Raw genomic sequence first — 26,278 nt, 5'->3', positions numbered from 1 at the left:
TCACATGAACACTCCCCCCTTCTCCAATTTATTAGGGACATCAGCAGGTTAACAGAATACTCAATTAGTTTCACCTTAGTGCACTGTTATTAAAAGACATACACTGAGGTTATACACTTGTGGCTTCCACATCAAATTTGCTCATTAGGTATCATAACTTACAGTGTCACCCTGACTCCATGCTTCACTTCGGTTGCCAAACTGAGCATGGATTTTTTTTCTCCATGTATTCTAATATTAACTCAAAGGAATAGATATTTTGCAGTTAGAACTTAAGACAGTTGCTTTGAATAAGACCGTCTAGAACGTAGTTTCTTCTCTCAGGACTATTAGTTTTGCAGCACTGCCTACCATAACTGCTTCCATTAAAGGAAGAAGAGGTCATTTTTACACCTTCCTGAAAACTGAAAAAATAATGAGGAAATGTGGACATTTTCTCTACAAAATACACACAGTAAAAACTATCATACCTTTATCATGCATGTCCATGGCTTTCAGCAGATCCTCTCTGATGGGATGCTTTGCTTTAAAACACAGTCTGTGAACATTTGAAGGAGTATCATCACCTGAAAGAGTGGTAAGGTCTATGCAGGTGACAGCTTTCAGCAGCCAAGCAGCCTACAAAGGGAGTGAAGCAAGGAATAAACTATTTCAGTTTAAGCTTCCAAAGCCAAACTGACTTAGAAGATGCAGGAATCAGAAGCCTGGCTCTCACTCTAAGAATGAGGAAATGTACGGGATATAACATGGAGGATATGCAAAGAACAGTTTATGACAGACAGGGTTGACATACTTGTTCATGTCTTGAGCAGTATCTAATGGTACAGAAAGGATTTGGAATCAAAAGTCTGCTCTCAGAATCAAAGGATCAAATTCCAATTTTTGATGTAAAAGCTAACTACCAAATGGGACTCTCTAAGAATCAGACAAACATTTTTACCTGGACAAAAAGCATGTTGCTTCGAATTTAATTCTGTAAGGCAAAGATAAAAGCATCACCTATGTGAGGAACCTCACTGTTATCATATGCTCCATTCTATACAGTATGTCTGTAATTTTAAGGCTTGTATGCACAAGGAATTATACACATGCTTCAAGACAGCATAGGTCTGCAATTGCCAATAACCAGATGAGTCTACACATCAGCAATTTGCACACTTGCACATTTGCATGCTTCTCCTGCTGTGAGACTGAAACATGGAATCAGTGGGGAGTAAGAACCCAGACTTCTCAAAACTTAGGGTCTAGACTCCAGATGTTCCCACTTTCTTTTGTGTGAATTGGGAATAAAAAACATCTGTAATTATTTCATGCAAAAAAACAAAAGCAAGAGCTAAGTGACAAGGCTAAAGCACTCTTTAGATTAATAAGTCTTTTAAAATTCTGTAGCATTTTCATTGGAGAATGGAACAGATGCACAACTAAAACTTTTTTGAGCTTTCTTGTTGAACAAAAATTGAGCTTAAGACATTATTTTGAAATACTTTTTGAAGCTCTTCCAGCAAATTCTTGTTTACAGTTATGGCTTCACTAAAAGCTGACATCTCTTAATGGGCACTTGTTCAACAAGGGGAGAGTTTGCGATGGCAAAGTCCATTTGAGCCCATAAAGCCTCTCTCTGACTCCTCTGCTCTGTGACAGGATTAGTCAGTACAGGCAGCAAAACTTGTTTCTGCATGGAGGTATTACTCTGCAAATCTTAAGTGGCTGGCCAGCCTACAAACCTTTCACACTTCGCTGATGGAAGTCTCCTTTCTGAACTTGCAGTAAGTGTTACACTGAAAGCTGCTTTGGGGTGACTGAACAGACTAATGAACCATTACTGGCCTCTGTTAGTCCAAGCTTAACTGCTTGTTTCTAACCAATTTCTACTTTCACCCTATAATACTTCAAAAGGGGTTTTCACTTTAAATGGTTTTAAGTTTCTTTTACTTGGATTTTTTTTACCCTTTGTTCAAGGGAATTTTTGTCTCATCTCTTATGACATGAATCATAAAGTCATCAAGACAGATGTAGTCAGGGAGCTCCAAGAACTGGTATGACCTTCATTTTTTTAAAAGGGTTTTTCAAATGTGTATTTGGGGAAATGGGCTTCTAAATTTGAATCTGTGGTGCTACTTATGTTCAAACATGTAAAGGTTCAAAATCACCTCTGTGAAATAAACAGCACATGACTATCCTGCAATGACAGTATTCAAATACAGGGGAGATGCTTCTGGCACTCTTCAAAGTAAAATCTTACTCAAGTAGCTCAGTACCAGTGTTAACAACACAGGAGAGTGAAGAAGTGTTAGTAATAATTAAACATGTGTCCTACAGCCATGTTGAGGAAGTGACACTAAATCCCTTTCTTCCCAATGATTCTTTGTAATCAAAGCCTGTGGCGCTCTCTGTCTTTGTTCTTTATATAGTAACTTTGGTCAAATCAGAAGACCTACTTTTTACATTACTGCACCTGCAGGATCTGAACACAGCCAAGGTTATGGAATACCCTTTGGATTTTCTCACTGACACTATTTCCCAACCCAGTGCCACCAGACTGCTAAACTTGGTATCAAGTGACTTTTTATGCATAAGGAACTCTTGAGAAATGCTGAGCTGGTATCTAACTTTCCTCAGTTTATGTCCATTTTTTATTTAATCATAACATTCAAAGCACAAACTTTCAGGTTCATGTAACGGGCAGGAAGTTTTTTTCTATCACCTTCCAGTAGGATCTTACAGCTACATCAAATTATCTCCCAACTGTCATCCACAAGATCTGTGCTCATTGTGAATGAAGCTTCAGCCACCCCAGAACGGCTGCCTGATGTACTATGCTGAGGATGCTGACTATTTTGAACAGCTTTTTAAGAATTAAGTATAATTAAATGATTCTTGCTCTGTTCTATTATGTTGCACTGTTAAGACTGATCCTTCATTGCCTCCTTCCTCCTGCTTCCAGGTTTCCAGTTACTGTTGCAAATAAGTGACTTGTTTGCGCAGAGGGTAGGAATCACACACATTTGCTTGCAGAACAGCTGTTTGGTGAATGAAGAATCGATCTGTCCTTTGGAGGCTGGTTACAACCCCACGGCTGAGAGCTCACTGGGAGCTCCAGGTCTGCAGCATGGCATCGCTCAGACCTTGCCCTTGGCTGAATTCTGCCAAAGCACTTGTGGCATCCTGCAGCCCGCTCTGCTTGCCATTCCCCTCTCAGTGCTTCCCATCCTGCCACTGAGGCAGCAGAAGCCAGCGCGTGGCCGTGCCTCACCTGCTCTGCTTTGCAGAATGCATTAGCTTACGTTGCTGACGTGGCTTCACGCTACGATTGTCACATACAAACCGGAGAAACCAAAATGCACACCAGGCCAGTATCTGTCAGTTCTGCCAGGAGGGCAGTAACAGCAGAGCTTGAAGGTAACTGCTAAGACACTCTGAACATGTGTGTTCAACGAATACAAATCAGTCTTGAAGAAAAGTTCATTTGCACCACTGGCTTTAGCGATGGCTTACGTGAACCTACTTTATATTAAGATGGACAATAACCGATCATTTACCTTATCTCAGGAGCTGAGAAGTCAGTCCCCTTAACATTAGTGGGCTCGCTCTTTTTTTTTTTTCCCTCTTTGTTTTTTTAACTTTCTCCCCCCAAGTGCCATAGCCAGTCAGAATTTTCGAGTTTCAGGTAAGAACTAGTTAAGCAAAGAAATCACACATGTTGGGGATGTTTAAGTAAAGAAAAATCATCCAGGTAGGTCAAACTTGACAGGGACCGTGATCATATCTTACAGCTTTAAAATTAAAAAATAAGAAGGCAGCATGCAGAGAAGTCTGTCTGGAAAACAGAATAAATGTGGTGGGATAGTAATATACAATTTAATCCACTCATGAATAAAGATGACTTAAATTCATTTGCGGTTTTGCCACTCATGAGTTATAAGGTTTTTAACTTGTTTGGATAAATGCGTCACCTTATTCCATCCCATCATCATCAAATACAAATTATTAAAATAAGACTTGGACAAGCACATCTTTTAAGTTTACATGTATCTTGAAAAAAATTCAATATTGCAGCCTGGAGAGGGAGAGTGACTGCTTTAAAAATACAGGAACAGAATACATAAAAAGAGCACTTACTTGCCAATTACCTTTCACAGTTCTCCATTTTTTAATTTGTTCTGCATGCCTCACAACTGCAGGTCGATTCACATGCACTTTTGAGATCCAGCCAAGCTCTGGGGTGGAAAAAGAAAAAAAAAGCCTCATCTATTTCTATGTTCTTTTAATATATGGTGCGAGACTTCAGAAGAAAGTTGTAGCTTAGTTTGGAACCTCTGAAGAGCATGTTATGCTTTCATATCCTCTTAAGGGCTTGTGTACTTATCACCAGTCCAAAATACCATAATAGCATTCAATTCTGTTAGGGTATGATCTGTGAACTCGACGTTTCACACAGCATGTTTTGTTTGCCATTACAACTCAAATAACTTACTGCTGCTGAAAGACATTATGTTGCCAGTCCTGGACTATGAAGTTTATTATACATGTAGCATATAAAACCCCACCACAAAACAGCCTTCTGCCACTGCTTGCTGATTTACTTCTTGATTCCAGAATACAGTAACATTTATTCAGTCCTTTGCTTGTCTGCTGGCACCCAAGATACAACAGCATTTTTTGTGTGCATGAACCTTTGTTTACAGGAACTGTACCCCACACAGCCACCAAAACCACTGCACAGACCCTTGCATAACAAAGCATTTGAGTTGTTATAGTCTAGAGCTAATTTTACTGAATTTGCTGCTAGGGCCTAACTAACTGCAAGTTTCCAAAAGCACTGAATTCCTGGGCAACATACCTGCTTGGAAGCTGCCTCAATGCGTGCCTGCCTGAGAAGTGCTCACCTTGCCAAGTACCCCGGAGGACTCAGGGAAACATCTTCAACATGTAATTTCCTTCAGACACCCCCTGCAGACAGCCTGGCTCACAATTTCAATGAGTTTCAGTACCCATAAACAATTACCAGACCCAAAGTAAAGCAGATGCTCAACATTTGCTAAAATAATGAAACTAAGAACAGAAGCACCAAAAATTGGACAATGCTTAATGAAGCGTAACTGACTGATAAGGAGAATTGAGGGTTCAGGCTCTTGAGCCCTGACATTTCTGCTGAGTGTGATAAACCAGAAGTGTAATTTTGAATGTTAATAAACACAAGCTGCTCACAGAAATACACAGGAAAAAGAAATCATAATATCTTTAAAATCTCTCATATCCCAAAACATAAATAATTCTTCTAAATACTAGTCATATAAGCAATCCATGAAAATACTCTGAAAACAACATCAACAATCATTAACCACCATCAGCAAATCACCACCATTAATCATGAATATCATCATCAGTTAAGGTCAGTAGACGAGCATGGGCCTAGATATTAAGAGAAAATAATTCTGGGTGACTTAATTTATTAAGAGCATCTCATCTCTATGAGTCGTCTTCACTACTGTATTAAACTTGCATTTCCCTCGAGCACGTTGATTAAAAAAGGTTTAAATCTTTTTAAAAAGCTGATAGCCAAAATTACTAATTTTGTACAGAAATCTTATCCTCAATTTTTTTTCTTCCTACTTTATAGTTTTAATAGCAAAAAAAAAGTGCAGAGCTAAAGTATGTGTAAACACAAGCTTGTTTTCCTAATTAAACTTACAAAAAGCTCTGGAGAAACCAATTTAGGGTAAAGATGACTCAGTGGAAATGCAGGACAAATGCATGAAACAGCTAAACAAAACCTTGTTCTGAGCACAGTAAGCCACCTTGCTACCACTTCCCTATTACCACATACAAGTAATTAAATGAGTGGTACCCACCAAGATCAAAATGTTGGCCAAAAGCAAAAAAGTAAATCAAAGAAGGAATTTCAAAGGAATCCTAAGGAATTTAAGGATTTTGCATCAGTCTCACTGTATGGTGACAAAGAAAAGGAGGAACTTGAAAAGTTGCAAACCAGTCAAACAACAAACCCTCATTACTTCTCTCCACTTTCAAAGCCACAGGCTTATTCACTCTGCCCCAAAAGCAAGAAGCTGAGCTGACATGTAGAAAGCAGGTAAGAAAAGCTATTGCTACAAAACCTATGGCTAGAACTTTCCTTCTTTTTGAATATCAATAAACGCAAACCCTAGAAATGCAGACAGCTGAAATATAAGCTAGTGAAACATCTACATCCTCTGCAGTTGCTTTAAGGTCAAGGCTCCTACGTGATCAGCAGAGAGCATACATCACTTCCCACGGGACCACCGTAGGCAATATTTGACAAAGTCCACAGGGGAGGAAAATACAAATAAATAAATGAAGGAAACACAAACTCTGTATTGTGATTCTCCTACTATGTGCCAAGTGCTTGGGTAGAATCATTTAATCACAGTCCAATTTATCAAGATAACTTTTGAACCCTACTGGGTGCACGATGACCTTTCAGCCCCTTTAGAAAATGTGATAAAATCAAAAAAAGCAGTTTAGTGAGGAACTCGGCTTCTTGCTCTGTAATAAGGATCCTTTCAGTTACTCTAATCTAACCTATTCTTTCTACATTATGAAATACAATCAAGAAATCCAACTAAATAATTAATTTATAAAACCTACAGCCTTCTATAGAAGAGTTTGGAAGAATTTGAAGACGGTGTCCGGTCTGTTAGATATTGAAAATTCAGGTTCCAGATGAAAATTTAAGTGAAAGAACAGAAAATTTCCCCATGAATAAGTTAACTCTTCATTACTTATTTGTAGAGGATTCAGCCTGATTCATCTTGTGCTAGACTTTGGCAGAAACATACATACAACTATCTTATCTGCCCCTACCTGACTTTTAAGCATAGCTTCTCAGAAGGTCTGAGTAATCTTTTCAGGAAATAGGGCACTGCATGCTAGATTAGCTTAAAAGAAATAGTCAAGTATAATACCATTTGGGGAAAAAAAAGAAAAAGAAAAAAGAAAGAAAAAAGTAAATTCATAATCAATGGGAGAAAAGATGGGGAAGAACAGTGGAAGTGAAATAAGCTACTACGTTTGCTTTGCCCAAAGTCACCCGTGAAAGTTACCATATATCAGCTGATCAGCAATAGCTGATTGCATGTTTTTTGCAAATACGATGAAATTCATTGGCTTAAGCCCTTTTCACTGTGTAACACATTTTACCTTCTGTTTTCAGTAACACAAGACTAGTCATAAAGGTAGCCGACATGGTAACTCAGTAAGGTGTAATATCTAATTTTTTTGCCTGAGATGCAAGTTTCCTTGAAAGACCATGGAATTTGGATCTACAAGTGTTTTTTCAAATGTGGGAAATTGAACCACTGTGCACAGCACAGGCAGAAAAGTTTTAAAAAAATCAAAATAATTTAAAAAAAAATCAGAACTCCATCCTGTCTGTAAAACTCAATGTGAAACATCATGCAGTTTACTAAAGGAAATAAAATGGTGTAATAAAAAAAATGCATGGTGAGGAAGGACAAAGGTTCTGGTAATATGCAGCAGCAGATGGAGACTTCTATCTAACACAGACCTTTTATTCAAGCCTACTTCTCCATTAATTAAAGCACTGGGCAAGTGAAAACAAATACGTCTCAGCACAATTGTCTCTAAATAGACTTTCAAAGTTTGCCATGTGAGGTCTCATCAAATCTTTAAATGTAAGTGTCTCTGTTCAGAAAAATCACTCACAACTCCAGCTTTTTTTTTTCCTGCATTAAAAATCAGAATAAAACCATTATTTGAAATAGAACCGACTGCCTTTGGATTCTCCCCTTCCCCCACTCCCCCAAGCTTTATGATTTAGTATCTGGCTAAGGAAAACTATATTTAATTAGGCTCATTAACCTTGCAGTGTGAACACGTCTTTTTTTTTTTTTTTTAAATAAGTCATCTGCTAGTCATCTGCACAGTCATGTGGCTTCAGGGATAAAAGTAATTAAAGCAGTTACACTATAGCTAATTAGCCAATATTCTGTAATCACTCTTCAAGTTTACTTTTTTCTCTGAAGACATTTGAAAAAATCATACTCGAAATCTTAACAGGAAATTCATCTCCTCTCTTTGAAGAACATGAATCCAAAAATACCAAGCATTTCCTCAGAAAACAATAAATAAAACCACTTCATTAGTATAATTACATAAATATCTAAGATACCTAACACATTCCTCATAAAACAGACTAAGCTTTTCAGAAGCTTTAAAACCAATGTGTAGATGGCATCCCTTCAGATGGTGAAACAGAAAGCTCAAGAACGCCTGAGGCTGTAGTTTCACAAGCATTTTAAGGCAGCACTGTCCCCAAAAGAAGCTGCCCCCCCAACTGCTTATTTTGTCCTCTGTGCCAGAAAGAGCATGTGTGCTCCTGCTCTTATCATGAACACTTGATAAAACGGGAAAGAAAAGTGATGAAAGCTGTTATTTCTGGAGAAGTGAGTGAAACTCTGCCCTGAACCTTTAGTGGAGAAATGAGCTGGACACAGGCTGACCCCAGCTGGTCATGTATAGCCAAGCAAAGCCACCGAAGAGAGAGAAAAGGCTTCAGGATCAGGTCTTGTTACAGTTGTCATGGTATGTAAGCTGTTTAAAGGTTTGGGGGTTATTCAGTTTCTCAGAGACAGAAGCTGTAGTTATTTTCCCATAGTGACTCTTGCTATGAACCTATTTTGTTTTCAGATGGGTCCTCCTTACATGAGAGAGGTTCAGTCTCCAAGTCATCACCATTCAGATACTCAAAGCAGGACACCAAGGCATGAGCCCTGAACTAGAAATCAGCTCTATTATCTTGTGACATTACTGAAATCACACAACGTTGACCATGGATCACATGAAATGGATCACGGTATCCCCCAAAGCACTTTGAAAACCGCTAACAAGCCTTTCCTCAGAAAGTGAGCTGCAGAACAACAGGAGCTTGGTTTCCTGCAGCTCCAAAGTCCTCTGCTGTTCCCTCTCTTCTTCCCTGGCTCCAGAGACCTCTCCTCACCCCAATAACCCAGCTGTCTTGTTATGGTCCATGGAGTAAAACATGATGTTGTTACATGTATAAAGCCCCCTCCAAAAGATGTAATGAAAAGTCGTGTAATTGCTGAGCTGTGCCTGCATTATCCTCAACCGAGGGACTAACTTGGTCACTCCACCCAGGGACTTACTTCCGAGATATCTATCTGTTCTTCAAATGTGATTAAAATTATCCAGCAGATTCAAAAGGCATTAGAAAGGAACAGTGAAGAAACAGAGCCACAGTACAGGCTAAAACCAGCTATTAATATATTAGAACAGAATTATGCCGTCTTGAAAAGGGATGCAACACTTCATTATCTAAATGCCACTTACCAACAGGCTAGCTCTCACATGTAAATGGCTCAGAAATACCAACTATAATTAAAAATATCAATTGAAACATAATGAATGTATTTCTGGCCCTTCAACTAGGGGCTGAGCAACATAGATAGATTACTTTTTTTTTTTAGAATCCAAGAACATACTTCGCAAAACAACTGCAACTATTCATTACTCAGAATACATACGCGTGTATATATATACACACATACATAAACACACACAAGTAAAAAACCATATAATTTAAGAATAATTTGGGTTGGAAGATCTCTGAAGGCCATTTGTCCAACCTCCTGTGCAAAGTAGGGTCAGCTATCAGCTCAGACCAGGCTGCCAAGGGCTTTATTCAGTTGCGTTTTGAGAGTCCCCAAGGATGGAGACTACACAGCCTCTCTGGGCAACCTGCCCCACCACCAGACTGTCCTGGCATGAAAACGTTTTTCCTATATCCTATATCCGAACTTCTCTGTTTCAAGACAAGCCTGTTGTCTCGCTTCATCCCATCACGCAATGCTATGAAGAGCCTGCCTCTGCTTTCTTCGTACACTCCCTGTACAGATGAGCAGGCTGCTGTTAGGACCCCCGGAGCCGCCCGCTCTCCAGGCTGAACCGGCCCAGCTCCCTCAGCCTCTCCTCATGGGGCAGCTGCTCCAGCCCCGGACCATCGTGGCGGCCCTCTGCTGAACTCGCGACAGTTTATCCATCTGTCTTCTATCGGGGAGCAGCAGAACCGGACGCGGTCTTCCAGGCAGGATCTCGGAAGCGCTGAGCAGAGGGGACGACCCCTCTCCTCCCGTGAGTGGAGCTGCTGGCCGCGTCCCCGTCGTCGGTCCGTCGTCCCCATCGGTCCGTCCCGAGAGGCCGCCGGCCATCTCTGCTGCCAGGGCACTGCTGGCTGGTGCCCAGGTCGCGGCCCCCCAGGCCCCGGGGCCTTTCGGCAGAGCTGCTCCCCAGGCAGGCGGGCAGGCAGGCCGGCCCCAGCCCCTGTGGCCGCCGGGGCTCGTCCTCCCCGGGGCAGGGCTCTGCCTTCGGCCCTGCTCAGCGTCACTGGGCTCCTGTGGACCCATTTCCTCAGCCAGTTTGTGTCCCTTTGTGTCCCTCTGATCTGGCTAATTTAGTGGCATTTGCAAATTTCATGAGCAAGCAGTCCATCGCCTCTTCCAGGTCACTGAAAAAAATATTAAACAGGATGGGTCCCAAGCTAGACCCCTTCATTACTGCACTTGGTACCAGCCTCAGAGTATTATCAACTGTGTTATCTGCTGGTTTTAAACATCCTACTTGCCATTTTCTGGGTCTACCCAAGGTTACTGAATGTCTGTCTTTCTGCATGACTTCTGAAGTTGTTGCATCAAAATTCCATCTGCAGGGAGCAGAAAACCCATGTGGTAGATGTCTGCATCCCCACAGTTAAACCAAAGGAGTATGCTACTAGCTTACACTACAAAACAGATGCTCATTGATGTGCTTTGCTATTTTTTTTGTGAAGTGGCATCTGATGCTTTTCTGAAAAGTAACAAAACATGAAGCACCTGGTCCATTATACTCTAGCATCCTTAGGAGCAGAGCAGGAGAGGTAGACTCCTTTCAGCCCCTGCAGTCAGTGTGGTGAACCCTAATACCCAAGAATGACTCTGCAAACAGTCCCAGTGGAATGACAAGCTTGTAAAATTCCTTACCCACCTTCTTTACACAACTCTCTGATGGCAAATGTATCAGTGTATTAGACTAGTGATCCTCTGACTAGTTCATGCAAATCAGTGTCTTTTATCTGTGTTACATGTACCTGTTTTTTATTGCAAGTAAACACTTTGTTCTTCTACTAAGGAACAGTGATAAGAAGGAAGACAGACAGAATGAATTAAAGGCTTTTACAAAAATGTATTTATTTAAAAAAAAAATCACATGGGAAAGCATTATATGCCATTATTTGAGAAGAGTTTGGCTTGTCATTGATAAATAAATAGATGCTCTCTAATGGCAGCATCAGAAATTTACTCCTTAAATAATGACATTAGGTAGCAAGCACAGAAATAGGGAAAAAGGACTCAAATAATATATTTTTAAGTAAAATATATTTTACCACTAGGTGTCCCTGTTAGAAAACTGTAATCCTACAGAATGCTCTGTGAGATACAGGGCAAATAATCTGAATTACTGTTAAAGTTGCTGGCACAAGCTGGCAAAACCTTCAAAAGCCAAAGTACCTAAGTCACAGAAGCAGTGTGTACTGTTAGCAACCATGAAAGATAAAGGCAAGGGTTTAACGTCCTTTTTGAGTACGGCTACCAGCTAAGATGCAGCAACTGACTTAAATATGGCACTTAAAGTATTTCAGATGTGTATTTAATAGGAAAAAATGGCAGGGAGATTCAGTTCTCCCTTTAAAGCAGCCAGCGTAAGGCAGCTGTTAGAAATAGCCACAGCAGGTATGCTGCTGTTTAATAGAAATATGGTCATGGCCACACCATTCCCCTACTATGCCTGCCCTCCACAGTTAATCCAGCTCATTTTGACCGCAACTGATTTAAACAAAGGTCACTGGGAAAGGATGGCAACAAGTACCTGCAGATAAGCTAAGGGCAGTGGCCCTTCCAGGTAAATCAGCTGCAGCTGGAAGAGGCCACATGGTGCAACCCTGAAGACATCCATCCCTCTGTGCTCTCCATCAATAATTTTGAGCATTAGTTGACTCTGCCCCTCCAGCAGGGGAGAGCTACTTATGGGAGGAAAAAGAGTCATAGAAAATATTTGGAACATACTCGAGGATTGTTTCAGTGGGTGCAAAAAAACAATGATTATGTTGTGCTCGTCAGCTGCACGTTGAATAATTTTCCCTTGACTATGTTTGTGCAGCAAGATCCAGCCAAATGTTAGCGAGGTTGCCTGTCTCTTCCAATTATTTGCCACTCAGCAGCATGGCCTTCCTTACACGTAAGCCTGTCTGTCAGACGACAACTGATAGGAACTGAACTGACTTCACATTCAAAGGTTCTGGACTCCCCACACATACTGACAATTAATTGTAAGACTAAATTGACAGTAAGAAAAAACACACACCTCATTTAAAGTAACTGGAGCGCATTTGCAAACTTCCATGCTAGCTTTATTTCTAACAGCTACTCTAGTTTTGCCACGATATGATTAACAGGTTTGTTTTAGCAAAAAGATGCTGTTCAGATGGCTACAGTTGAAACTCACCTGTCCCTGTGAGCAGCCCACAGATAAGCACATCAGAGAGCAATTTGAGCACCCAATTTTAGGAGTTACATGTCAGTCATTTCAGAGAATGAGTCAACTTTCAGTTGCCCACAGGCTAATTTAAACTGCACATTAGCTCTATAAAAATGCCCATACTTGTGCTAGAGACAGGAGCATGGTCTCCTAAACTCTGCTCATGCTAACTTTGAGATCTCCCTGTTCCACACCAGCTGTCCTTTGCTTCCCATCTTCCATGACACCACCCCTGTATTTCCTCCACTTAATTGTCCTTCTACTCCTATTGACCTAATTATCACACCTTAGAGGCAGACTGTGGGAAGGGTAATCACCTGAATTCATTCTGCCACTGCAGCTGGGGTCTGCTGGGTGAAGAAGTCAGAAAGCTGTAGCCATTTCTCCATCCCCACCCCCAGCAATCAGCAGAAGAGGAGCTCCGGCTGGGAAGTGACAGAGAAACCCTTTCTTGGCTGCTCTCTGCCTTACCTGAGGCACAGCCACCTTTCAGGCCTGGAGACCACCTGCAAACACCTGGAAAATCCTTATCAGTCTTCAGAGAGCAAGCAACGAGGAGAACGATAAGGAGAGGTAAAGTCCTGAGTTTACAAATCAGAATCCAACTAGTAAAAAATGGTTTGAACCTCTTGGGGAGAAAGGAGGGGGGCAGATTTACTCTGTGACAACCAGAACGGTGCACAAGAGGGGACCAGGCCCCGCTCTGTGACAGGACTGGGGCTGCCGAGTCCTGCCCGGCCTGCGCGCTGCCGCCCCGCTCGGGCCCTCTCAGGCCGAGGCCACGCACGATGGGCAAACCCCGACTTGTGTTTAACCCGAGCACCAAAGGGAAAATAAGCCTGCCACGGGCCTCCCGGCTGAAGACAGCCCGAACAGTGTGTCAGGAGCGTATGCTAAAGGATCTAAAGGAATCGTGAACCTATTCCGGCCTTTCAGAAAAACAGGTTTTGCAGCGGCCCGGCGCGTACGCACCGCGGCGGCTCAGCCGGGGGTGGGCGGGAGGGAGGGCGGCCCCGCGGCCGGGGGCCACCCGGCGCCTCACCCGCCCGGGCGGCCGCCGGCACTTTCCCGCCCGTTGCCAGGGCGGGCGGCCCCTGCCCGAGCAAGCGCTGCCCGGTTTGCCGCCTCGGGAACCCCTCACGCCGCGGCTCCGCGGCTAGCGGCCCGCCCCGTAGGCCGCCGCCCCCTTACCCAGCTCGGTGCCCGGGTTTCGTCCCGCCATGGCCCGCGCCGCCGGCGGCTCGCTGCCCCGTGCCGGCGGGGCGGGCGGACTTCGGCCTCGCCGGTCCCGCCCCGCGCGGGCAGGAAGCGGCGGCGGCGGGCGGGCTCGGCGGGCCTGCTGCGGGCCTGCTGCGGGCCGCGGCGTTCCCAGCCCGCCGCACCGGAGCTGTCGGTAACGGGGCGGCCGAGGCCTACCGCCATCCCTCAGCCCCCGCGGGGCGAGACCTCCGCCCTTCTGCGAGGGGTGCGAGGAGGTTCTGTTCCTTTCGTCGTAAAGACACCCAGCCTGCCATTCTCGATGGTGGCGAGTCCAGGCAACTTCCCATTTCTTCGAGTTGAATCTTCAAGTAGCAACTAGCGTCACACACAGTTTAACAGGCTGTATAAACTTACCAACCGCATAAAACTTCCTAGTAGCACCTGCAAAGGGCAAGTCTGGTAACAAAGCCACTGACAACTGCACAGCCTTTACTTTTTTCCTGAGTTACATGGACACAAACTCATATGAAAAAGGTATTAAACATTGTTAATATTCTCAGTTAGATGAAACATCTTGCAACTTTAGCCCTACTTGCCCAGTGCTAGCAAAGAAACCACAGCATCGCATACAGCAGCAAATGGTCACAGCTCTGAAATCTGAGGACACTATTCCAAACGTCCCTGTAAGACGCTACACAGCCTGCTTGAAATACAGCATGAAGACCACAGCCTGCAAGATGTCTCACCATGGCGTAAAAAGTGTGGGAGTTTCTTGTTTTAAACTCATACTCCAGCTTGTAAAATGAACAGCTTCTAGGCTGAAGTACTAGATTTGAGCCCTCAAGCCTTAATGGAATTAATGATAAGGCTGAAACAATAAGCTGTAAATCAGAGGGTTGTGACTTGCTTGTTGTTAGTAAAATTCAAACAGATAACTGCAAAACTAATTTTGGAATAAAGTCTGTGAAATCACATATCCTTAACACTAGTATTGTACTAAGAAACCATGATTCATGGTTACCCCATTCCTTGTTTTCTTACTTCCCCACCCCAACAGTTGAAGCTAGAAGGGACTGTCTCCAACCACCTGCCCAAGCAGGCTCAGCTACAGCAGGGTCCCTAGGACCACAGCCAGTTGGGTTTTGAGTAACTTAAAGAATGGAGACTTCACAACCTTTCCAGGCTACCTGTTGCAGCATTTGACTGCCCTTCACCATGGAAAAGTATTTTCTTACATTCAGACAGAATTGCCCATGTTTCAATGTATACTCCAGTTTTCAAATGTTAAGCTTCAGTTTTCTAGGATGATAGCATTACTGTAATCTTGGGAAAAAAAATCCAAAAGGACAGTAAGGATAAATATGAAATAAGTGTATTAATAACTGTACCTCTGTATAACCCTTCTCCTTTCAATACAGAATGCATTATGTAAACCTTTAAGCATAACATTAAAGGAAATGACAAGTGGAAGAATGGCAATATTTTCTTTAATGAAGAAAATATGATTTGTAACCTTGAAAGAGTAACTTTTTTTATCCAGTCTGGAGCACTAAACCCAAGCTTTATACAGATTCATAGCCAACCTCTGAGATTTTCATGTACAACCAAATATTTCAGGCAGCATGTTTAATTTAGTTTTCACTGGTTTTGATTTTAGAGACTCACATTTACATTCAAAGAGTAAAAAGACACAAAGCTTACAGATCAAAGAACTTGCCACCCTCCCTACCAACACCAAACCATTCTTACCGCTTTCCTTCTGTATAGTACAAAACCAAGATGCTAGAAAGGATTACATGAAGTTGGTTGCTTTTCCATTCCACAAATCCAACGCTGAACAGTAAGATACGAGTTTTGAGAGGCATTTTATTTAAACAACTGAAAACAGTTAAACATTCAGAAGCAGCGTACAATGAAACAAAACCCGAACCAAATACTGGAAGTACGTAATCCCTTCTTTTGAACTAAAGCCAAATTTTCCAACTTTCAAGAAAAAATAATGGGTAAAAGCCATTGTATCTCTTCTCCATAATAAAGAAAACACACTACAATGAGTCTAATTGAAATTGGAGAGACTGGATCGTGGCTTGCACACTTCTTTGAAAAGACAGTAGGCAGTTATGCTAAAAAGATAGCAAAACTCTACTACTTGTCTTTTTTTTTTTTTATTTGGATGCTCAGTTCTCTTACAGACAACACCTAGCCAGTTCCACCGCATTCTCATCAATTACTGCCCATCTTTGCCTTATGTAGAGAGCACACTCTGGAAGGCTGCTGTTCATCACTGTTCACTTGATTTAGTCTCTTATGTCCACATGTCGCATAACAGTTGCAATAATCAGGCCTTAACTTCAGGAGTTGAGCTGTACACTGAATCTGAGTTTTCAGAGGCAAGATCTTCTGCAATTAAATAAAAAGGGTATTATTTAACTTCACCTGAGATATATAAACCAAATAAATGTTCCAGGGATTGCTTAAAGACCAGTTCAGTTTGTTTTCCCATTTAACCTGATACAGTTATGCTACCCCATCTGTTCAGTCTGCACAGCTCTAGTCACTAGTCTGACACTTGCCACATGGTCATTTTCAGGAAAATGCATTCAAAGATCTTGAGAAGAGTGAAAACTGCCAGAAGGTGCTTGGGGAAAACTACCTCTTCCATACTAAAGACTGCTACCATCTTGACTAATCTTTTAACACTTAGCTGAGGTGAAGCGGGCACTTTAGTGCATTACCTATTTCTTCCTCTGCAGTTCCTGGAAGGGTGGTCCTTGCTTTTGCTGCTTCTGCATTCTCCTCTTCTGTAGAGAGAAGGGAGAAAAAAAGTCAATACCTTCAGTTCCCCCACCCACCTTAATCAAAAAAATAAAATGTTCCACTTAATTGAGGTATATTTCTTGCTTTTCAACATAAAAATACATCAGACTACTTGCTTAAATATCCACAAAGTGTCTATATACCATAAGCTTACAGGTATGAAGTTAATTGCTTAAATGACTGCTACAAAAGTAAATCCTTAAATCTAACAGATTTGAGTGGATAAAGAAACCCTCAGAAGACAGTACAGTTACTATATGAAATTCGATGATGTTTACCACTTCAGATAGATATTACTTAAAAAGTGCACATGCAGCAGCCAAGTTCCACCAGCAACAAGCACACACTTACCAGGAACTACACACTTCCAAAGACCATAGGTTTTCCCTACTGTTGTCTGCCACAGCCTTAGTGTACCATCCTCAGAGCCACTTGCATATAACTCTCCATCAGGGCTAAATCTCACACAGTGAATTGGACCAAAGTGTCCTTTGTAAGATTCTATAAGAGAACATATGAAGACCATTAATTTCAAATTTTAGCCAACAACTGAAATTAATAAGTAAAAACTGATCAGAAGAGGGAAAAAAAAAAATACAGAGGGCAGGGGGGACCACTTTCCCAGTACTTAACTTCTGATGCAAAAACAAAGCTTCTATTAATTGTATCTCAGCAATCTCTAGTTTAGGTAAGATACTAATGTTTTATTAACTGCAAGAAAACAGGTGTTTATTTATTCTAGGCAAAACTACAAAGCAAGCCAGTAGCACAGAGTACACATGCTCTGTTCCTTCAGCCTCTTGCTCCACACAGACACAATTTTAAACAAGGACAGGATCAACGAACAAACTTACAAATACATATTTTTTTTAAAATACATTTAGCCAATGTTAACAAGAACACAAACATATCGCATTTTTCATAAAAGTGAGTAGCTGCAACTCATTAGACGTATATAATAAATGCTATAGTATGACACAAGTTAACATACAGCTTGCTACTGTATTGCAGATTGACAACTTTTTTTTAAAATGGGTGCAAAGAGCTGTTTGATGGAGGCTTTAATTAGGTCTAGAAGAGTAACGTTAAGCATACTGAGATAGGAAAAAAAGCTTAACTGATAATATACCTTTTCATCTTCTTGCATAGCATGCTATGCTAAGACCTTGAGTACAACAGTTTAATTAGTCATTTCGTTAATCTAATACCTATTTCAGAACTCATTTTTTAGTACAGAAGACAAACATACCTAATTCTTCTCCTGTATTATAGTCATATTTATAGAGTTTAAAATCTTCACCACCTGCAACCAAACATTCTTTCGCAGGGTGAAGTGATGCAGAATTGATTGTAGCAGGTGCTTCAAATGATTTAATCTGCTCTAGACTGAGGAGAAAAGTTTGTTAAAAAAGTTCATTAAAAAAAAGATCCTGAGAGCAAGGAAACTGTGATTCTACTAATCACAACTGCTTTTAAGATAGAATACACCCACACACAGTTTCTGAAACAAGTTTTAATACTTGCAAATCACACTCATCAAGTTAGAAACCAGTTCAGAATAAGCAAAACAAAAGCTCACACATTCAGAAATACTTTCTGGAATATGTTTAAGTGTGTAACTTGCTTTCTTAAGACATCATAGAGATGTATAAATAATCAGTTCTCTGAAAAGCATGGAACTGAACCCTGGCCGAAACTTATTCAACCACAACTACCATTAGTGTGAAATAAGAAAACGGCACCGAATCTTTACAGTGTAGTATCTTACAGACAGTTAGGGTTCACTATTTTAGAAGAGGGTAGTCATTCCACACTCTGCCTCTGACAAGATGGCAAGCAAAGATGTCCACTAATGCCCGTTCTCACAACTTGGTGATTTTGACCTTGTACAGTCAAGTTTTTACCCACAACCAAGCCCATGAAAATTCTGTCGTTTGGACTCACGTTTCTGCACTATGAAAAGCAATAGTCTTCCCATAGGTTATCACAAGTATCTGTCCTTCTGGAACATACTCCATGCTGCTCACTGACATTGCAACATTTAGTGCCTTCACTTCGGTCATGGTACTCCGGTCCCAGAGGCTTAAGAGGAAACAAAAAGGAAAAAAACCTCTCAAATTACTTCAGCAAATCAAACGATTTTCACCTCCCATCCATGGCAAGCTTTGAATCAAAAAAGCCACCTAAAAAAGAATGTAGTTTGATTCCATAGGTACTTTGGGTTTTCAGTGGCATCCTTGTCTTCATTCTCACCTGGGCAAAGTTTTAAGACACACTTACTTTAAAATACTGCTACTTTTGAAGCTTAATGCAACAACATTAAATGGTACACATACCATTTAACTACTCAAGGATTCTCTTAGAAGTTAAAAATGTTATTGTAAGTCTCCTGAGCAACAGAGCTTTCTAGAAGCAAGGCTTGAAGATTCCATTCTGCCTTTTTACCTCACAAGGCAGAGGTACTAATGCCAATTTATACAAAGAACAGAGATTCATTTAAGATAATATTGTTTTCCATCTAGGGGTGCAAGAGCTATCTAAACAGAAAAGAAATGAAATTGTTCTGCTATGACAAGTAAGAATCTTCGTTCATTAGATGACTGCTACATTTCCATTCCTACAATTCAGAGAAAAACAAACAAGACCAGGCTCTTGCCTATCTTGAACACCAGGAAACTGAAGAGAACCGGAGCTGAAAAGGAGACTACAGGGAAATTGCACCAGTGACTTTACCCTCCCATCATTCCTTCCACAAAGCAGAAAACACCACTCTATTTCTCTCTCCTTTGTGCCATAAACATAAGAATGGAGAGACAGCTAGACATGAGATAACACTCGTCATATCAGCCAGAAAGCTGAGGAAGCAGTTAGGCACATATCTCATCTTTTCTGGACAGCATAGTTTGAAGAAGGGTCTTTGTCAATTCATCCCCCCAGCAGTCGGGTTTGTCTAGGTTTCAGCACATCTCCTACCAATTGGGCATAAAGTAAACAAAACACTTAACTGTGACAGGATGAGCCATGTTATAAAAACACTAAAGCCTACTCAACTGATCAGCATGGCAGAGAAAGAAGGCTATGTCTATCAACAGTGCACTGTTTCCAGAAGTCTTTTAACCCAATGCCTGGCTAGTCCATGCCTTGTGCATCTTTCAAGGCTGGATTGCAGATGACAAGACAGCAATACCTCAGCACAATGCGTATGCATAAGACCTCACCTACAAATTCATCTTCTCTAGGATTACAAAAGGCATAAATTTATTCTACTATGCAGTTCTCAAAGACCACCTCTTCTTATTAGGGAGGACACGTTTATGAGGTAAATTAGAATTATTACAAAAGTTTTGTCTCTAACAGCAGATAAGAACTGTATTAGGCATGCAGCTATAATAATCCAGGATCTAATAACCTGTGTTACTTGTATCCTTTACCAAAAAACATGTCTTCTCACGCAGATTATGACAATAAATAAAGTGAACTTCTTGGAAAATTCAAAGTTACTTTTTCTTACCGGACAGTTTTATCATCAGCTGAAAGAATCTGTTTGTCATCACTGCTCCATAAAGCCTTTTTAATGCCGGAAGTATGTCCACTGACAACGTCAGGTTCTTAAAGTAAAGCCAAATATTTTAATACTTGTAAGAAAATGAAATGTCATGCAGCAGTTTGGAAGCTTTCTTAAGCTATATGAATTTCCATTTACTAGCAGCTGTAAAATTACTTCAAGCACTTACAACTTTATTTGTAGATCTTATTCCAGGAACAGGCTGAGTATCTGATTGCCTAAATTTAAAAAGCCTCACTAGTTTAACATAAAGGTTCTCCAGCTTCATATCAATCATCAGTAGTCCAGCATCAACATGAATTTAAACACTCTTAAATATGTGGAATCTCTTTTCTTTCAGATGACTAAATTTTAATTAATTAGACACATTTCTAATGAGTCTGTATTGAACTGAAACATGCTATCCTTCAACTCCATTATAGATAAACTCCAATTCACTTGTAAAAGGGTAAACTTAAAACATACAGATAATCTTACTATAGCAAAAGGTTATAGACATTACATTTGTAAAACAATCCTCAACTTTGTCTTTCGTGATTCATAACATAAAGTAGTTTTTAATTTCAGACCTTTTATTTAACTCCAAGAAACAAGAATCAGTTCTCAAAGCAGACTCACCTGCTTCTGGCTTGCTCAAGTCGTAGATACGCAATAGTTTATCTTGTCCACCTGTTAACAGATAATTGCTATCCTGAAACAGAAGTTATAAAGGGTCAACTCTATTTTGAATCAAAATACCAGCCTTCATCTGTGAGTCTTAAAGTAACAGTTCTTTCTCTCAGATAGCCTCTAATACACTTACTACATTTAAGCTACAATCTTAAAAACTAGAAGTGGTATGCTAGATTATTTGCTTGTTAAGATACACATGTAAAAAGTAGAAAAGTAACTAATAGCAAAACAGGAACTCAAAAGCTTACTTCCCTAGTGAATAAGGTATAACAGTTTTTCATACCTGTGTGAAATCCACACTTTTGACAATGTGTTTGTGAGCCAACGTGATTAGTTCATCACCTGACACAGCATCCCACACTTTGCTAAACGGCAAGAGAAAACATTTTTATTTTAGTAGCACCAGGACAAATCAACCTGACAGTCAGATTATTTTGTAAGCAATGTTTCCTGACACCATGATAACATTTTATCATAAACACTACATAACCCAGTTAGTCAGTGAGAACACTTTATATGTTTTTACTAAAACTTTTTTTGTACTCTCTCACCATTTTCCTTTATTCACTTCTTCAGGATAATGCAAACTAATTAGCATTTTAGTTTTAAGACAAAGGCAGTTCTTCTCCACAACTTTATTAATAGAGATTGCCCTCTACTAACAGGATTCAACTTGCTGAATATTTAACATATGCTGCAAACAGCACAAACAAACAACAAAAAACATCAAAGAAATAATTCACTAGAATTTTCACAAGAGTTTTCTTGTAAGAAAAAGAGGCTAACTGCTAGGAGCAAAATAAAAATAACTTTTTCAAGTCTGCTATAACTACAGTGCCAGAGATTAGAGTTGCAAAGAAATGTTATTCTAGCAAATCAGTATGGTAATTACATATATCTATCAAGAAGCAATCATAGTTTTTCATCATGACTGAATTAACTGTAGCTGCTTTCAAGAACCTAAAAGTCTAGGTTTTAATTTGGCTAGCCATAAGCTAACAATTACTAAAGAAAACCAAATTAATCAGTAACTTACTACAGCTACATGTCACCAAGGAGCACTATAGAGTAAAATCAAAATACAGACTTCAAAGACAGTTAATCACTTACGCTGTAAAATCTGCTGCTGCTGTAGCTGCTTTAGTGGCATCCGTGTTCAAAGTGGCACCCCAAACAGCACCTTTATGACCTAGAAATGTGCCAATCCAGTCTCCTGTGTCACCCTGACGCAGCATAGGCTTACCATCTTCACAAAAACAAAACCAATATTTAGGTAACATGATAAAAAAAGGAAGCTGTTTTTAAAAAAGATTCCCTTGCACCAGCATGTGGAAATACCACACACTTTATGAAGCTATTCTTTGTAAAAGAGTTTAGCTGAAAGGCTTAGATATGCAGCTGTACTTGCTGCATGCATCTAAAACTGTACAGACATTAAAATACCACTCCAAATGTGATAAAAGTTTTCTTTAGTTTTGTGTTAAGGTAGAAGGGAAATACAAAGCAGCACTTCATTTAGGTTTTATTTTTACTGAAATTTTCTTCAGGAAGGACAGGTTTGGTTTTTTACTTTGGAACAATATTATCAGACTAACAGTACGCAGAAGTAAGTCTCGTGTTTACAATCAGATACGTTTAAAACACACACAGAGATGCTGTAAAAATGAAACAGAAAGCCTTTCCTGCGATTATTTTTTCTGGGAGGCCATCAAAAAGTTGTTCACACAAGTTGTAGAGCTGAATTGGAAGCACTCCGAGGCAGAAAAGAATGTCCTTTTAAACTTCTGAATAGACACATAAGATTAACATATACGTGTATGAAGGGGAAATGCTATTCACATAATGAAAGAAAGCTCTCACGGGAAAGGAGGCAGACGTCATCATTCTACGACCTGCAAGGCAGCTGCCGTGGTTAAACGGGAGCTCACTTTAAAGTCTACAGCCTATGCGTGCAAACAGTAGAAGTGGGCAGTTTTAGAAATGAACCTTTTCGAGGGTTCCCACCCACGCCCCCCCCCCCCCCCAACAGTCTGGATCCAAATTGGACGAATGCGAGCTTTGATACTTCCCAGGCTAACCCGGTAATTGAGCACCACAAAACCCAGCTGCCCGCTCCCTTCTTCATTCGGCAACCCCGTAAGCTGCTATTACCCTACAAGCACCAGCGTTTCGCCGGACGAACGGGCCACCCCGCCCCAGCCAGCACCAGCCGCCCGGCCCAGCAACACCCCCTCAGGAAGGCGATGCGCGGCCTACGAGCAGCGGGGCGGAGGCGAGGCCCGGCGCGGCCCACCCCCCCTTCCCTCCCCACACACCCACCCCCGGGGGCGGGGGCGTCCCCGCCGGGCAGGCCGAAACAAAGGGGCCGGCGACACGGGGGCCGCCGCCGCCGCCCGTCCCCGCTCACCCTTGCAGGCGCTGATGAGAAAGTAGCCGTAGGGGGTGACGCCGCTGAAGGCCAGGTCCACCACGGGCCGCGTGTGCCCGGAGCACGTCAGCGGGGTCTGCCTCATGGCCATGGCGGCGGCCCCGGAGGCGGCGTTGGGCGGGGAGCGGCGGCGGGGGGGCGCGGACGGAGCCTGGGAAGGGACACGAGTCCCCTCCGGCCGGGCAGGAAGCGGCGGTGGCGGCGACGGGCGGCGGGGGGGGAAATGACGGCACGGAAACGCTTCGGAGCGGAAGTCACGTCAGCCGGCGGGGGGCGCAGCCGGAAGCGCGGCTGGGCGCAGGCGCACGGTGGGACGGTCGCGATCCCTGAGGGGAGGCGGGCGGGTGGGGGCGCCTCGTTCCCGCGGCGCCACCGAGGGGCGGGGGCGCCCCGCTGCCGAGCGCTGCCGAGCGCTGCCGAGCCGAGCCGAGCCGAGCCGAGCCGAGCCGAGCCGAGCCGAGCCTGCGCGCGTGGTGTCCGGCGGCCTGTGGGCCGCTGGCCGCGGGCGGCTCCTCGTCAGCCGTGAGGGCCTCTGCCACCGCCGCCGCTCTCCCCTCCTCCCGGTTCCCGGAGGAGTAAATACTCCACTGACCCCAGGGCAGGGCCCAAGGCTTCTCCGTGCTCCGCGGGTTTGACCAGGAGCTCTCTCCTCGGGCAGCTCCCGGCACGCCCCAGCCCTGTCCTTGCCTGTCAGTCGCTGGGGGCTGACATAGAGCGGGCCCTGCCCAGCTCCTTCCAGTCACTTCTTGTGCTCCTCTGCGCTCTTCGGGCTCCTGAACCCACAGCAAAGCAGGCCTGCCAGAAGGAAGCAGTTTCTTCTGGAGGGCCAGCTCCCTTCACGGCTCGCTGCAGGACCTGACAAGCCTTTCCAGGCGGGGAGGCGGTGGGAGGGCAGACTGAAGGGGATGGAGGGGTCTCGGGGCACATGGCAGCACCCAGCTGGGCTGGCATGAAAGACCAGGGAGCCAAGCTGATGGTGGTGTCTGGGCTTGCCCTCGGAAGCATCTGAAGATGCCATTTGAAGATGAGTCGACAGCCTTACTTAAAAATTAGGGAAGCGGTGTTTCTCTTCTTTCAACAGGCTAAAAAATCAGAACGATTGATGGTTACTCATCTGCTTTTTCAAGTCTTATAACTAGGAAAAGCGTTTAAGTCATTAAAAGACAATTGAAGTTTAAGATAAGTTGAGTCTTCCACAGCTTTTCTTTAAAGGATAGGCACCATATTTCAGTTTCTGACCTGGTATTTCATTTATCATCCCAGAGTTCTCAAAAGTAACTCCTAATGATTTTGTAGTTTAATGACACATTTCCATGCATACTACCGGTCTACCTGACATTTCCAGTTTTTCCACACACAGACACAGCCTACCCACATAGACCTTTTCAGCATCCTTGAGATTTTATGGTTTTTTTCCTAACAGTGATACCAGTCTCTCACCGTGCATTGACACAGGCTTATAGCTGAATCTGTCCAGTCTCAGACAACAGATTATAATAATGGGGAATTCAAATGCATCTCTGAAAACTTTTATATTAACATTAAAATTCATATTTAAATAGAATTACTGAAACGTGTTTCTCTTGATAAAACTGTTGATGAAAACTGAGGAATTTTCTGTATTTTATCACATCCTTAGGAATATGTTGAGAGATTAATTTATAGAATGGTTTTATTCAGTAGAGTGGCTAAAACTTCAGAGTGCAAAAGTCAAATGCAGTTTTATTATACTTTATATTACAGCAGTGTTTCCAAAATGTCATGGTATATTAATCTTAGTGTTCTAAACCTCACGTGTATGTCCTCTATTTGTCCTATTCCTTGTCATTTTTTTTTTCTTTGTTCCTAACTGTACATCTATTTTGATTCTCAGTAGAGCCATTGCACACCAAAAAGTACATTTATAGGAGTGGGGCAGAAACTAGGGGGAAAGATAGAAGGAGATCCCTTATCTAAGCTTATATTTAGAACAGGACTAAACAAAAGATTTATTACTATTACATTTACATTTTTCAAAACCTAATCTAAACATAGGATTATGTCTCCTAGTTAGAAATGCTGCTTGGGTTTACATTTCAAAAAACTGTTCTGGTAACTGATGTTATCAACCTTTTGAGTGGGAAAAAAACCCCTAAGGGTCAGTAAAGATAAAAACTTAGTATTATATTTAAATTACCTATTTAAAATTCAGTACTGAGGAAGGGAAAGAAAGGGAAGATTGTGTCTAGGGAAGTTTATTTTTAATGATTTCGTAGCTTTGATTGATTTTGTCTTCTATTAGATGGGAGCATGATTTTCCACCTGCACAAAGCAACAATATGACATTCACTTAGGAAGACACAAAATCTATAACAGGCAGAGAAAAGCAAAAAATATTTCCAATTTGCTAGTAAGTAGCTGAAAATCAGAAAAGTAGAAAAATCATGGAGGTGTGAAACCTGTAAAATCTAGACATACTAAAAATCCCACTAGGCCCAGCAAAACTATAGGGTAGTATTATGAATTAAGTTTTTGATACGCTGCAGGAAGATGAAAATTCTAGTAAAGAACATGATGGGTGTCACTAAAGCCAGATCCTTAAAACGGGACTTTGATAGCTACTGTGGGACCTAGGCAGACTTTAGGCATTATGCTGCTAACTGCTGTGTTTCATCCTGAGGAAAATAATTGTACTGGGTAGAAACCTGTGTATTGATTGTTATCAGCTACTGCCCAGTTTTATAGAAGTTCTAAATCTGCTGGTAGATGGATTTAGCACAAGCATGTAGATGATTACGTGATCCCACGGTGCCCATATCTGCTTCCAGCAATAGGTACTTGGTTGATTCCCAGTTAGAGCCTGACACTTCCCTGCTGGCCTCAGCCACAGCCTCTCTGGCCTCATTTCCCACCCGCTCTGTACCAGGCAGGGGCTTCCAGAAACTGATTTTTGCCTTCCACACTGAAGGTGTTTCCATTCCTATGTACAGTAATAGTACAGCCACATGGCTGACAAGAACTATAGGAAA

General features: G+C 41.9%; 2 protein-coding genes across 3 annotated transcripts in view; both read right to left on the bottom strand.

Annotated features, from left to right (window-relative positions):
- The window catches only part of DERA (deoxyribose-phosphate aldolase), a 58,255-nt gene extending 44,345 nt beyond the window's left edge, over window positions 1–13,910 (bottom strand). The window contains exons 1-3 of the mRNA XM_075051317.1: window positions 13,780–13,910; window positions 4,120–4,217; window positions 471–618 (exon numbers count right to left, since the gene is read on the bottom strand). Coding sequence (XP_074907418.1) covers window positions 471–618; window positions 4,120–4,217; window positions 13,780–13,810 — 277 coding nt within the window. The 5' untranslated portion in view covers window positions 13,811–13,910. The remainder of the gene's footprint in view (window positions 1–470; window positions 619–4,119; window positions 4,218–13,779) is intronic.
- A 1,348-nt stretch (window positions 13,911–15,258) lies between these two features.
- Window positions 15,259–23,503, bottom strand: STRAP (serine/threonine kinase receptor associated protein). 2 transcript variants are annotated; one of them, XM_075051315.1, is made up of 10 exons: window positions 23,250–23,503; window positions 21,953–22,088; window positions 21,126–21,207; window positions 20,789–20,861; window positions 20,117–20,213; window positions 18,550–18,687; window positions 17,855–17,991; window positions 16,957–17,106; window positions 16,524–16,589; window positions 15,259–16,188 (listed from the first exon to the last, which is right to left on the bottom strand). In XM_075051315.1, exons 1-10 carry the CDS (start codon window positions 23,359–23,361, stop codon window positions 16,127–16,129), a joined length of 1,053 nt encoding a protein of 350 aa, XP_074907416.1. In that variant the 5' UTR covers window positions 23,362–23,503; the 3' UTR covers window positions 15,259–16,126. The 2 variants fall into 2 exon arrangements, with proteins under 2 accessions (XP_074907416.1, XP_074907417.1); XM_075051316.1 differs by having other exon boundaries at window positions 21,953–22,626; window positions 23,250–23,389.
- Window positions 23,504–26,278: the final 2,775 nt, after the last annotated feature.

The sequence above is a fragment of the Buteo buteo genome, chromosome 19, assembly GCF_964188355.1.
Source record: "Buteo buteo chromosome 19, bButBut1.hap1.1, whole genome shotgun sequence".
In the NCBI taxonomy this organism is placed as follows: domain Eukaryota; kingdom Metazoa; phylum Chordata; class Aves; order Accipitriformes; family Accipitridae; genus Buteo; species Buteo buteo.
This window is presented reverse-complemented; position numbering and strand designations above follow the sequence as displayed.

Excerpts from the sequence above, each read along its gene's own strand:
- STRAP (XM_075051315.1), bottom strand. The coding sequence starts at position 23,361 with ATGGCCATGAGGCAGACCCCGCTGACGTGCTCCGGGCACACGCGGCCC. Across the intron at positions 17,107-17,854 it reads TAATACAGGAGAAGAATTAG|AATCTTACAAAGGACACTTT; the intron begins GTATGTTTGTCT and ends GTTCTCTTATAG. Across the intron at positions 16,189-16,523 it reads AACTGCAGAGGAAGAAATAG|AAGATCTTGCCTCTGAAAAC; the intron begins GTAATGCACTAA and ends ATTTAATTGCAG.